Genomic DNA, 15258 nt, shown 5'->3' with positions numbered 1-15258 from the left:
AGTAAAATAATCAACATGGACTAAAAAGCAACAAATAAATAAAAATTAAATAGACTCAATATTTATTGTTTTAACAAAATTAGATAATTTTGCCTCAACAGCATAAAAGGCTTCCATATGAAACAGTCCCCCTCGCTTTCAATTCACATTCAAATATGATTTATTGGCATGACAATCTGCGAGCTGCAATGTTGCCAACGCAATTAATAATGAAACAACTTATTTTTGCCTCTCTATTTTTCCTTCTATAATACTCTCACCAAATACTACCGAGCACAGACCTAAAAGATGTGAGACGAGTTCAGGTTTCACAATAACAAGAAATCCACCTAACACCTACTGAACCAATGAAGGGGACATGCAGAATCAAACATACTGTACCTAGTGCTGGGACAGGGTTTCAAACATTTTGGATTCTACATTGAAATGTATTTGAGTCATAACTCTATAACACCTTTGATTTTAGACTCGGATAGATGTTATGGCTTTATACTCTATTCTGTGTTGTTTTTCTGCCTCGCCTGTTTGAGAGCAGCGCTGTGCTGTTGCTTAACCCTGTCTGCTGCCGAGATGTTCAAGGTGAACAGAACTGTTGCTGCCAATAAAACAAATTACCTGATCCCAAAGGTGTGGATGAGGTGTGTGTGTGTGTGTGTGTGTGTGTGTGTGTGTGTGTGTGTGTGTGTGTGTGTGTGTGTGTGTGTGTGTGTGTGTGTTTGTGTGCGTGTGTGTGCGTGTGTGTGCGTGCGTGCGTGCAAACAGTATGTGTGTGATGTGAGTCTGAGTGTAAAGGAAAGAGAGATGAGAAAGTAAGGAAGGGAAAAACAGATATATGGATGGACAGACTGGGAGAAGGGGGAGTATTGGGGGAAAGAGAGTGGGTATAGAAAAAAAGCATTGTGCAAAGGTTGTGTGTGTGTGTGTGTGTGTGTGTGTGTGTGTGTGTGTGTGTGTGTGTGTGTGTGTGTGTGTGTGTGTGTGTGTGTGTGTGTGTGTGTGTGTGTGTGTGTGTGTGTGTTTGTGTGTGTGCGTGTGTATGTGTGTGTGTGTGAACTACAGTATCTTTCATAATGAATGATTCTTAAATTTCATCATCAATATGCCAAATTCAAGTAATAAGGGATTTTGATTTGCAGTATGATGCAGGCCTAGGTCGAAACGTTGTCATAACAAACGCACTTTGGAGAGATTAGATCGAAGTGCGTAGTCTTTCTTTTTATACGAGTGAGGATTTGAACTTTCATCAACAGACAAGTGCCTGCCTTGTGTCTGAGCCCTGAAACCCACTGGTGGTGAATTTGTTGTTGTGTATTTACCCAGGGTAGACGGGATCCATCGGAGTGAGCAGGGCCATCTCGTTTCCACAGGGGTCCAGTCTGTTTGGCGCTGAGATGCGTCTGGTGGGGGTTGGGAGGCACACGGAACTACCAGAGGGAACAGAAAGTTCAAGGGTCACCACAGCGTCATAGAAGGATGGAAGGAAGAACCGTTAGGCACAGATCTTGGATCAGCTCAGCATCCTTAAACTAGGCCATTAACCATCTGGGTGGGAATGTAAAACTAACCTTAGATTAGCTTCTAGAGAACAATGACAAACATGTTCTCTGGACAGTCAGGATGCTTTACCTAATACAGGTTAGCCTCATTGAGATATTTTTCAACCTGAATGGTAAGACATTTACTATTGCAGAAATTAGGGATGATGGGCACGATTAATCGAATATTCAAGTATCCGAATGGACATTACTATTTGATCATTTTTACATTTTAGTCAGTTAGCAATGCTCTTATCCAGAGCTACTTACACAATCACTTGCGAGAGTCTTAAATAAAAATACAATTATAGGCCTATTTTAACAATGAAAAGGCTTTTTAAATCAAATTACATTATCTAGATGACATTGCCACACACTAGGACATTTGAAATTCCTAATTTAATAAAGCCAACTTTTGAATTGAGTTTTTATGACGTGCACCCCATGAAAAAAGACATACAACAGGGAATGTGAATTACTGTGTGCGTTTATAATTCATGGACATTTTTGTTTGGGTTGATACATTTTTAAAAGGGAAAATCAGGTCTGAAATTTCAAAGTGGAAATTACAAACTTCAGAAGCCTTTTTAAACCTCAAATCCACTAAACATTTTACATTTGCTTTACAGGAAAGTTCTCCACCAAAAGGGTAATCAAATGACGTTCCTACATCTGTATGTCTTCACACCCCAGAGGTAAATATATGGGCGAAGCACCTTTGGCAGCCATTACAGCTGTGATTATTGAAAAAAAAAAATCTACCAACTTTGCACAACTCTTAGGGCAAAATATATCCATTGTTTTTGTCAAAATTCCTCAAACTCAGTAAATTTGTTTGGGAATCATAGATGGGTAGCAATATTCAAACATTGTCTCTGATTTTCAAGCAAAGTTAAGTCAGGACTGCGACTCGACCACTCAGGAACACTCAACACCTCTTGGAAAGCCATTCTGGAGTGTTTTTAGCATTCAAGTTTGTGTAATTGTCCCGCTGAAAAATACAACTATTATATAATTAGGTTTTCAGAAGACTGAATGAAGCGGGTTTTCCTCTAAGTTTTACCACAGTCCTAATTAAAAGATTCTAAGTAAACCAGTATCAATATTTTCAGTAAATAAAATAAAACCGTTGTCATGGATATAGGAGACTGTGTGAGTGGCATGCAGTAGATTAAATGATGTCCAATCACAATTGATAGAAATTATGCAAATTGCTGATGTAGAATGGCATAGCAATGGTGGGCCATAACTGATGTATACATCCATCATTCATTTTCATGAATTATTCACATTGACTGAGATAGTTTTGTAAGATATTGTGGTGATTGACTTCAGCATATTACTCTGATTACATGACTATGAAAAACATTAGAATGTATTTTTAAAGTACCAGGCCTGCTGTGGACACCTCAGTAAATGTGTTTCTGACTATAGCGAAGGTGAACACAGTTTCATATATGTGTGCAAAGGGTGTGAATTGCTCTGAAATGACACTTTCACACATTTATATGAGTCAGAACAGAAACCAAAAACAATCGTTCCCCAGCCCAATATTTTAGGAACCTGACCAAACATTTTTTTGGGGGGATAAATGTAATTTTCCCTTGTTTAACTACTAATTCATGACACTTCTACTTCGTAATGACAAGAAATGAAACAGAGTGAAAAAGGGTTAACTGCAATGTAAGCAATAGAATATGTGTTGCTACATATAATTCTTATTAGCTAAATTACCATTCCTTTCAGTGAGATTGACCCTTTTGCAGACAGTAAATATGGGATTGAAGAAGTTGAGATTTAATGGAACAATTTGTCATTGTTGTAAATAAATGATTGGTATAATGTTCTTGAATAACATTCATATTGAGTGATATAGCATAGCGCAACTTGTTATTGGACTGCACAATCCTCCCTTGAAAACGCATGGGTACAGTATCCTATTAAGAGCTATTTGTGAAACCACAGTCTCCAATTCGTTATCTCCATCGCCCTACAGGCCCTAGACTAAGGGAAGGGAGGGAGGCTACGGCTAATTAACACAAAGCCTTTAGTTCATTAATAAAGTAAGTTAATTATCCATTTCCTACAGACAGGAACACTGTGTTTGAACTAAAACACAATAAAGGTGAAATTAAAACAACATGAAATAATATTTTAATCTGGCCACGATGGCTGCCTAAGGAACATACAATTCTTTATTAATATTTGATTGTGTTATGTCCCTTAAAGCTAGAGTCGTTAACTGGGGCGGCAGGGTAGCCTAGTTGTTAGAGCGTTGGACAAGGACCGAAAGGTTGCAAGTTCAAACCCCCAAGCTGACAAGGTACTAATCTGTCATTCTGCCCCTGAACAGGCAGTTAACCCACTGTTCCTAGGCTGTCATTGAAAATAAGAATCTGTTCTTAGCTGACTTGCCTAGTTAAATAAAGGTCAAATAAATAAAAATAAAAACACTAACAGAGCATCTCCCTGCTTCTGTTTTGGTAAAAAGCTGATGGAACTAGCTGCAGTACCCCATGAGGAAGGGGTCACACCCAGACAATCAGACTCGGACAATCGGCCCTGGTGGCACAAAATAATAAAAAGGTCTGACTGCACAGAGATGCTTGGGAAAATGGTCATTATCAACATATGTGTTTCAGGGTGGGGTATCTGAGCGCCATCAGCTATGACTTAACATTGGGGAGATTTGATTAACCAATCTTGCTCAATATTCCATGCCTTCTCAAACAGCTACAAAAGTCTTCTCTTGAGTTGGGCTCGGGGATGGAACAGCTGTTGAACATCTGAGCTTGTGGTTGTTTGTGGGGGAAAGGTGGGGAGCGTGTGTGTGTGTGTGTGTGTGTGTGTGTGTGTGTGTGTGTGTGTGTGTGTGTGTGTGTGTGTGTGTGTGTGTGTGTGTGTGTGTGTGTGTGTGTGTGTGTGTGTGTGTGTGTGTGTGTGTGTGTGTGTGTGAGAGTGTGTGTGAGAGTGTGTGTGAGAGTGTGTGTGTGTGTGTGTGTGTGTGTCCGACATCTGTTGATATGGGGTAAGGATGTTAGGGACAATACAGGCTGAATCACAATAATTGTTTGCCAAAAATGTAATTTTTGTAATGGCAATCCTTTGTATCAACTGCCAACATTATTACACATATTATCATTTAATTGTGGAAATAAATAAAGATATATATTTTTAAATAAGTGTACACATTACAATGGAGGTGAGGGCGTTGGAAATGCTTTGGTCAGTTAATCTGCTTCTGCTCTGTGGGTGGCACTGTTTGCTCTTTATAAAGAATGGGTCCCAATCTCTCAAAGGCCATAGGATATAAGTGGACTAGAGTGGTCTGCCAGTCACTCAAGTGTAATATATTATAAAAAATAAAGTGAACTGGATGGAATATGGGGAAGGTTTTTAATCTTAATTAATTTCTTAAAACAGAGTAAACCATGATTCACCAAACTATATGTTGAAAGAGGAAGCAAAGAACTTTAAGCATATGTTTTCATTTAGGTCTCCTCCATCTCCACTAAGCGAAGTCAGCTGTAAGGATTTTTCCCTATTAATAATGTCAAATGAACAGCTGTACAGAAAGGCTCACGTGAAGGCCAAATTACAGAGGAGGAACTTCTTGGTGCAGTTAAAGTCTTTAAGTCTAGGAAATACCAGTTGAGGTATAGTGCGCCTTTTTTGATGTACTCAGGGGAGCTTTATAAGCATGTTTTAACCACTGCTATAAAAATGGTAGATTATCAGATACTCAACAAGGTGGTCTGAGTTCATTATTACTGAAACAGGACCCAAGTGACAAAAATTGGAATCCCCTTAAACTTCAGTGTTGTGATGTAAAAAGCAAGGTGCATAGAATTAAAAAGGTATTGTTGGATATTATTAATCCTAATCAGACAGGTTTTTTACATGAATGATACATTGGAGATAATTTCAGAAAGGTACTGGAAACAATAGAACACTATGAAAAATCTGGGCCTGTTATTCATAGCTGACTTTGAAAAGGATTTTGATGAAATACAACTGGAATTTATATATAAATGCCTGGAATATTTCCATTTTGGAGAATCTCTTTTACAATGAATAAAAGTTATGTATAGTAACCCTAGGTGTAAAATAGTAAATAATGGCTACTACTCAGAAAGTATTAAACTGTCAAAAGGAGTAAAACAAGGTTGTCCACTATCGGCATATCTATTTATTATGACCATCAAAATGTTAACTTTAAAAATCAGATCCAACAATTATATCAAGGTTCTAGAAATCCAAGTGTACTACATTACGTATCGGATCACAACATTTTTTAACTGTTACATTACCGTGTAGTTTACCAATAAAAGGATCTGATGGTGAAGTGGACATACTCATTATTCATATCCCGAAAGAAAGAAATTATCTCAATACAATACATTTTAATAGAAAATTGGCAAAAATAGATACGATCTTGCTACCGTGGAAAGGAAAATACCTGTCTATTTGTGGGAAAAAAAATCACCATGATTAGTCATATCCCAGTTCACCTATTTGCTTACGTCCTTGCCTACAACTAGCAACATGTTTTTTAAATGATATGAGCAACAAACAAAAAAATCACATTTATTTGGAACGGCAAGCCAGACTAAATTAAATGGGCCTATTAATATAATGAATATGAATTTGGAGGTCATAAATGATTAAATATTAAAGCATTAGACCATTAGATTAAAGGCTTCCGTCATACAAAAGTTACACTTGAATCCGGACGGGTTCTCCAGCAGATTAGTAAAAATGTCTTCACCTCATGTTAAAAAATGGCATTTTCCCTTTTATTCAGATTACAACCTCTCACTTTTGGTTATTTGAAAATGAAATCAAATATAGCTATTTTTAAAACATGACATAGAAAGTTGGTCCACCAGAAAAGACAATAACAAATATTATAACAAATATTATGGTTAAACTCAAATATACTATTGATAAAAAAATACATATTTTTGGACAAAAGGTTTACAAAAGGTATAATGATGATATCATACACTGGTGGAGTTATGTCACACATGCAGCTGACAGAAATATATGGACATGTCTGCTCTATGGATGGTGTTCAGAGATATATGGTAGGGGTTGAGTGGAGTTGAAGGATGGGACTGGATGGTATTCAGAGATAGATGGGAGGGGTTGAGTGGAGCTGAAGGATGGGACTGGATGGTGTTCAGAGATAGATGGGAGGGGTTGAGTGGAGTTGAAGAATGGGACTGGATGGTGTTCAGAGGTAGATGGGAGGGGTTGAGTGGAGCTGAAGGATGGGACTGGATGGTGTTCAGAGATAGATGGGAGGGGTTGAGTGGAGTTGAAGGATGGGACTGGATGGTGTTCAGAGATAGATGGGAGGGGTTGAGTGGAGTTGAAGGATGGGACTGGATGGTGTTCAGAGATAGATGGGAGGGGTTGAGTGGAGCTGAAGGATGGGACTGGATAGTGTTCAGAGATAGATGGGAGGGGTTGAGTGGAGTTGAAGGATGGGACTGGATGGTGTTCAGAGATAGATGGGAGGGGTTGAGTGGAGCTGAAGGATGGGACTGGATGGTGTTCAGGGATAGATGGGAGGGATTGAGTGGAGCTGAAGGATGGGACTGGATGGTGTTCGGAGATAGATGGGAGGGGTTGAGTGGAGCTGAAGGATGGGACTGGATGGTGTTCGGAGATAGATGGGAGGGGTTGAGTGGAGCTGAAGGATGGGACTGGATGGTGTTCGGAGATAGATGGGAGGGGTTGAGTGGAGCTGAAGGATGGGACTGGATGGTGTTCGGAGATAGATGGAAGGGGTTGAGTGGAGCTGAAGGATGGGACTGGATGGTGTTCAGAGATAGATGGGAGGGGTTGAGTGGAGCTGAAGGATGGGACTGGATGGTGTTCAGAGATAGATGGGAGGGGTTGAGTGGAGCTGAAGGATGGGACTGAATGGTGTTCGGAGATAGATGGGAGGGGTTGAGTGGAGCTGAAGGATGGGACTGGATGGTGTTCGGAGATAGATGGGAGGGGTTGAGTGGAGCTGAAGGATGGGACTGGATGGTGTTCGGAGATAGATGGGAGGGGTTGAGTGGAGCTGAAGGATGGGACTGGATGGTGTTCAGAGATAGATGGGAGGGGTTGAGTGGAGCTGAAGGATGGGACTGGATGGTGTTCAGAGATAGATGGGAGGGGTTGAGTGGAGCTGAAGGATGGGACTGGATGGTGTTCAGAGATAGATGGGAGGGGTTGAGTGGAGCTGAAGGATGGGACTGGATGGTGTTCAGAGATAGATGGGAGGGGTTGAGTGGAGTTGAAGGATGGGACTGGATGGTGTTCAGAGATAGATGGGAGGGGTTGAGTGGAGTTGAAGGATGGGACTGGATGGTGTTCAGAGATAGATGGGAGGGGTTGAGTGGAGCTGAAGGATGGGACTGGATGGTGTTCAGAGATAGATGGGAGGGGTTGAGTGGAGTTGAAGGATGGGACTGGATGGTGTTCAGAGATAGATGGGAGGGGTTGAGTGGAGTTGAAGGATGGGACTGGATGGTGTTCAGAGATAGATGGGAGGGGTTGAGTGGAGCTGAAGGATGGGACTGGATGGTGTTCAGAGATAGATGGGAGGGGTTGAGTGGAGCTGAAGGATGGGACTGGATGGTGTTCAGAGATAGATGGGAGGGGTTGAGTGGAGCTGAAGGATGGGACTGGATGGTGTTCAGAGATAGATGGGAGGGGTTGAGTGGAGCTGAAGGATGGGAGTAAAAACAAACAAAAGACAACTATTGTAAAATGTACTGTGTCCATAAAATGTATATAGTATGCATAAGCAGGATGTAGAAACCGAAGTGTTGTTGTCCATTAGTTAACTCCAATTAGGGGAGGGATGGTATGATTATGGGAAAATAATAAAGGAAAATAGATTTTATATACAGTATCAGTCAAACGTTTGGACACACCTACTCATTCAAGAGTGTTTCTTTATTTTTACTATTTTCTACATTGTAGAATAATAGTGAAGATATCAAAACTATTTTCTACATTGTAGAATAATAGTGAAGATATCGAAACTATTTTCTACATTGTAGAATAATAGTGAAGATATCAAAACTATGAAATAACACATGGAATCATGTAGTAGTAACCAAATAAGTGTTAAACGAATCCAAATATTTTTTAGAGTTAAGATTCTTCAAAGTAGCCACTCTTTGCCTTGAGTAAAGCACTTAAACAGCTGCAGCCTGAATAATTGGTCTTTAGTTCGTAGATTTCTTAGCCATTTCGATGTGGGAACTCCCGTCCCTGCGTTTTTTACTCTTTGTAAATTTTGTCATGAGTCCTTTTATTAACTCTGTGGAAAGGGCCGTTCTCTGACCTTTGGGTATAGTGTCTGTGCTCACAGGGGCGTGGCCACTGACCGATCATAAGTTACTATGAAAAACAACTCTCATTTAGAAGACTAAGATCACATTGTTATCTTTCCAAAAGTATTCTTATGCTTAATCATTTATTTGATACAACATTCAGATGCAAACCCCATTATTGAGAATTGTATACAAACAAAGAAACAGTAATGTGTGTCTCCTGTCCTTCATGAGGTCACCGAATGAAACGCACTCGACATGACTGTTCCTTAAGTGTCCACGGACCACTCCAACTGCTTGGAATACAGAAATACTGTTCAATTATTCAACCTTTTGATGTGAAGTGTCTCTCTGTGTTCCACAGTCACCTTCTAATCTCGATACTACAGAGCCCAGAAGCAGAGTATTTTACAACCGCCATAAAGCGGCCCCCTCTGCGGGAGAAAGAGGGCGCTGTAGAGCAGAACCACTGTATCCCGATCCTTCAGATCTTCACAGGAGAGTTATGACAAAACTTTAAAAGTTCTTGAAATTTTCCAGATTGACTGACCTTAACGTCTTAAAGTAATGATGGACTGTCATTTCTTTTTGCTCATTTGAGTCGTTCTTGCCAAAATATGGACTTGGTCTTTTATCAAATAGGGCTATCTTCTGTATACCAATCCTACCTTGTCACAACTTTTAACAAGGTACACCTGTTATTTGAAATGCATTCCAGGTGACTACCGCATGAAGCTGGTTGAGAGAATACCAAGAGTGTGCAAAGCTGTCATCAAGGCAAAGGGTGGCTACTTTGAAGAACCTCAAATGTTAAATATATTTTGATTTGTTTTAACACTTTTTTGGTTATTACATGATTACAAATGTTTTATTTCATAGTATTGATATCTTCACTATTATTCTACAATGTAGAAAATAGTTTTAAAAATATATAGGTGATTGGAAATGATGCAGACAATGACATTGATGGAAGCCACAATCTATCTGCAATATTAAAGCTAAAAAATGTTTTAATTCAAAATGACAAAAAATGTAATAAAATAAAAAGCTGATGGATGGACCTGGAGAAATGTCACCATCTCAGATGAATAGACAGAGCAATGGATGTAAGGACTGGCCATCCATGATATCAACATGATAGCTTTAACCATATTATCAGGCAATACAGTGTCTGTTTACATTTACATCGTTTACAAACATTGGAGTAAAGAAGCTTATATTTTGGGTTCTGATGGAGTAAGACAGTTGAACTAATCTCAAGAGGCATTTATAAGTTATATTCGTCAAGAATCAATGGGTACATAACATTAATTTAGAAGTCCAAAAATGAATGTAGCAACTGCTGATTGCCCCTTTAAGTTATATTCTTCAAGAATCTGTGGATATACTATATTATATAACTCATTTATAAGTCCAAAAATTGATGTAGCAACTAAGGATTCTAGCTTTAAGGGCTTAGCACTAACCCCCCTCACACACACACACGTGCACACGCATTCTCATGCACAAATGCACAAACACACACACACACAAACACAGTTAGTCTACACCTGTTGTCTACAAAGCATGTGACAAATAACATTTTATTTTATTTGACACACACACACACTTCCAATCCCTTTGCTAACCATTAACTTGTGCACTGGGCCATATCTAAGTGGTATTTACAGTTATCACACGGCCCACTGTTACACGCTCCCTGCTCAAAATGTGTTTCACCTGAGGCCAACCCCAACAATAACAGAGACACAGCACCAGTATTCTGAAATAATCTACCATCCTCCTAGGGCAGACACACTACATCACATACAAAAGTATGTGGACACCTGCTCGTCAAACATCTCATTCCAAAATCATGGGCATTAATATGGAGTTGGTCCCCCTTTACTGCTATAACAGCCTTCACTCTTTTGGGAAGGCTTTCCACTAGATGTTGAAACATTCTTGCTCAGCCACAAGAGCATTAGTGAGGTTGGGCACTGATGTTGGGCGATTAGGCCTGGCTCGCAGTTGGCATTCCAATTCATCCCAAAGATGTTAGATGGGGTTGTGGTCAGGGCTCTGTGCAGGCCAGTCAAGTTCTTCCACACGGATCTTGATAAACCATTTCTGTATGGACCTTGCTTTGTGCATGAGGGCATTGTCATGCTGAAACAGGAAAGGGCCTTCCCCAAACTGTTGCCACAAAGTTTGTCTAGAATGCCATTGTATACTGTAGAGTAAACTTTTCCCTTCACTAGAACTAAGGGGCCCGCACCATGAGAAACAGCTCCAGACCATTATTCCTCCTCCTCCAAACTATACAGTTGGCACTATGCATTGGGGCAGGTAGCTTTCACCTGGCATCAACAAAACCCAGATTCGTCCATCGGAATGCCAGATGGTGAAGCGTGCTTCATCACTCCAGAGAACGCATTTCCACTGCTCCAGAGTCCAATGGCGGCGAGCTTTACACCACTCCAGCCGCTTGGAATTGCGCATGGTGATCTTAGGCTTGTGTGCGGCTGCTCGCCCATGGAAACCCATTTCATGAAGCTCCCGAAGAACAGTTCTTGTGCTGGCGAGTTTTAAGCACTACACGCTTCAGGACTTGACGGTCTCGTTCTGTGAGCTTGTGTGGCCTACCACCAGGACGGCCCCGTTCTGTGAGCTTGTGTGGCCAACCACCAGGACGGTCCCGTCCTGTGAGCTTGTGTGGCCTACTACCAGAACGGTCCCGTTCTGTGAGCATGTGTGGCCCACCACCAGGACGGTCCCGTTCTGTGAGCTTGTGTGGCCTACCACCAGGACGGTCCCGTTCTGTGAGCTTGTGTGGCCTACCACCAGGACGGTCCCGTTCTGTGAGCTTGTGTGGCCTACCACCAGGACGGCCCCGTTCTGTGAGCTTGTGTGGCCAACCACCAGGACGGTCCCGTTCTGTGAGCTTGTGTGGCCCACCACCAGGACGGTCCCGTTCTGTGAGCTTGTGTGGCCCACCACCAGGACGGTCCCGTTCTGTGAGCTTGTGTGGCCTACCACCAGGACGGTCCCGTTCTGTGAGCTTGTGTGGCCTACCACCAGGACGGTCCAGTTCTGTGAGCTTGTGTGGCCTACCACCAGGACGGCCCCGTTCTGTGAGCTTGTGTGGCCAACCACCAGGACGGTCCCGTTCTGTGAGCTTGTGTGGCCTACCACCAGGACGGTCCCGTTCTGTGAGCTTGTGTGGCCTACCACCAGGACGGCCCCGTTCTGTGAGATTGTGTGGCCAACCACCAGGACGGTCCCGTTCTGTGAGCTTGTGTGGCCCACCCCCAGGACGGTCCCGTTCTGTGAGCTTGTGTGGCCCACCACCAGGACGGTCCCGTTCTGTGAGCTTGTGTGGCCCACCACCAGGACGGTCCTGTTCTGTGAGCTTGTGTGGCCTACCACCAGGACGGTCCCGTTCTGTGAGCTTGTGTGGCCTACCACCAGGACGGTCCCGTTCTGTGAGCTTGTGTGGCCTACCACCAGGACGGCCCCGTTCTGTGAGCTTGTGTGGCCAACCACCAGGACGGTCCCGTTCTGTGAGCTTGTGTGGCCTACCACCAGGACGGTCCCGTTCTGTGAGCTTGTGTGGCCCACCACCAGGACGGTCCCGTTCTGTGAGCTTGTGTGGCCCACCACCAGGACGGTCCCGTTCTGTGAGCTTGTGTGGCCTACCACCAGGACGGTCCCGTTCTGTGAGCTTGTGTGGCCTACCACCAGGACGGCCCCGTTCTGTGAGCTTGTGTGGCCAACCACCAGGACGGTCCCGTTCTGTGAGCTTGTGTGGCCAACCACCAGGACGGTCCCGTTCTGTGAGCTTGTGTGGCCCACCACCAGGACGGTCCCGTTCTGTGAGCTTGTGTGGCCTACCACCAGGACGGTCCCGTTCTGTGAGCTTGTGTGGCCTACCACCAGGACGGCCCCGTTCTGTGAGCTTGTGTGGCCAACCACCAGGACGGTCCCGTTCTGTGAGCTTGCCTACCACCAGGACGGTGTGAGCTTGGCCTACCACCAGGACGGTCCCGTTCTGTGAGCTTGTGTGGCCCACCACCAGGACGGTCCCGTTCTGTGAGCTTGTGTGGCCCACCACCAGGACGGTCCCGTTCTGTGAGCTTGTGTGGCCCACCACCAGGACAGGAGCTTGTGTCCCACCAGGACGGTCCCGTCTGTGAGCTTGTGTGGCCTACCACCAGGACGGTCCCGTTCTGTGAGCTTGTGTGGCCTACCACCAGGACGGTCCCGTTCTGTGAGCTTGTGTGGCCCACCAGGACGGTCCTGGAGCTTGGTCCCGGACGGTCCCGTCTGTGAGCTTGTGTGGCCTACCACCAGGACGGTCCCGTTCTGTGAGCTTGTGTGGCCTACCACCAGGACGGTCCCGTTCTGTGAGCTTGTGTGGCCTACCACCAGGACGGTCCCGTTCTGTGAGCTTGTGTGGCCTACCACCAGGACGGTCCCGTTCTGTGAGCTTGTGTGGCCTACCACCAGGACGGTCCCGTTCTGTGAGCTTGTGTGGCCTACCACCAGGACGGTCCCGTTCTGTGAGCTTGTGTGGCCTACCACCAGGACGGTCCCGTTCTGTGAGCTTGTGTGGCCTACCACCAGGACGGTCCCGTTCTGTGAGCTTGTGTGGCCTACCACCAGGACGGTCCCGTTCTGTGAGCTTGTGTGGCCTACCACCAGGACGGCCCCGTTTCTGTGAGCTGTCATCATTGAGTAAAAGTAAAGATACCTTAATAGAAAATGACTCAAGTAAAAGTAAAAGTCACCCAGTAAAATTCTACTTGAGTAAAATTCTAAAAAGTATTTAGTTTCAAATATACATAAGTATCAAACATAAAACTATAAATAATTTCAAATTCCTTATATTAAGCAAACTGGATGAGATCATTTACAAACAAACGTGTCTTTAGTGAGTCCGCCAGATCAGAGGCAGTAGGGATGACCAGGGACTTTCGGTTGATAAGTGTGTGAATTTGACCATTTTCCTGTCCTGCTAAGCATTCAAAATGTAACAAGTACTTTTGGGTGTCAAGGAAAATGTACAGAGTAAAATATTTTCTTAAGGAATAAAAGTAAAAAGTAAAAGTAGTCAAAAATATAAATAGTAAAGTACAGATACCCTAAAAAACGACTTAAGTAGTAATTTAAAGTATTTGTACTTAAGTACTTTACACCACTGCCTACCACTTCGCGGCTGAGCCGATGTTGCTCCTAGACATTTCCACTTCACAATAACAGCACTTACAGTTGACCGGGGCAGCTCTAGCAGGGCAGACATTTGAAAAACTGACTTGTTGGAAAGGTGGCGTTATATGACGGTGCCACGTTGAAAGTCACTGAGCTCTTCAGTAAGGCCATTCTACTGCAATATTTGGCTATGGAGATTGCATGGCTGTGTGCTCAATTTTATACACCTGTCAGCAACAAGTATGACTGAAACAGCCAAATCCACTAATCTGAAGGGGTGTCCACATACTTCTGGAGATGTATTATAGTTAACACTCCCACTAGAATACATGGAGAAACAGCCCTGCAACACATGTACACATGAAAGCTAAATGCACCTCTTTTTAGTGATAAATGTTAATTTATAGGCTTTTTGAAGCTGGAATCCCTAATGGTGAATCTGCCATGGCCGTTTGGGATATTAAAACAACCTCAAGAAACCGGAAATAATGAACACTGGTTTTTTCCCCCTCTGACATCATTGTACACGCGATAAACCAGCAGAATATGTTCCGCAAAATGTTTTTACTCCCCTGCTCACCTCCGTTTGGACGCTCCTCAACTCTGTTTCGTATAACAATAACAAAGGGACTGGGGAGAACAGAGGCGCTGGTTCCCCTCATGTGGATTCCATCTTTAAGCAGCTGTGTACTCTACCAGACCTGGGTTCAGGTACTATTTGATCATTTACAGTTTTGGGACTATTCTATTGGCTCATTAAGCCAGGCAAGCTCTCAAACAGGCACAGCTTGGCTGTAGCTAGGTAGAACTGTAAGTTGAACTGGAAATAAAATAAAAATCTATCTAACAACAAAACAACTGTGCAGTTAGTGGCTTTATTGGATTCGGCTGCAACGAAGGTTTAAATGCACTGTTTACATGTCATAATAGTCCCTGATTATGGTTGCGACTGATAGTGGGCGCTAATTTAGCGATGCGTCATCTTAAATGTGTCTAATTAGGATTTCAAACTAAAAGCACAGGGAAGAGTAATTAACCCACCTGGTTGGTTGGCACAAAGTCCAGGCCAGCCTCTGGCATGCCCAGGAACATGGCCTCACTGTCGTACTGCAAACACAACAAGAACACAACAGGAGCACAGTTAGAATGGTGTTCACTTTACTTAAGAAAATGAGAGGGGAGAGAGAGAGAGA

At 43.2% G+C, this 15258-nt stretch overlaps 1 protein-coding gene across 1 annotated transcript in view; it reads right to left on the bottom strand.

Moving 5' to 3' along the window:
* Positions 1-15258, bottom strand: part of LOC118376610 (thymocyte selection-associated high mobility group box protein TOX-like) — a 126927-nt gene that overhangs the window by 60382 nt on the left and 51287 nt on the right. Inside the window, 2 exon segments of the mRNA XM_052463571.1 lie at positions 1317-1424; positions 15107-15172. Coding sequence (XP_052319531.1) covers positions 1317-1424; positions 15107-15172 — 174 coding nt within the window.

The sequence above is a fragment of the Oncorhynchus keta genome, chromosome 15 (genome assembly GCF_023373465.1).
Source record: "Oncorhynchus keta strain PuntledgeMale-10-30-2019 chromosome 15, Oket_V2, whole genome shotgun sequence".
Lineage (NCBI taxonomy): Eukaryota > Metazoa > Chordata > Actinopteri > Salmoniformes > Salmonidae > Oncorhynchus > Oncorhynchus keta.
This window is presented reverse-complemented; position numbering and strand designations above follow the sequence as displayed.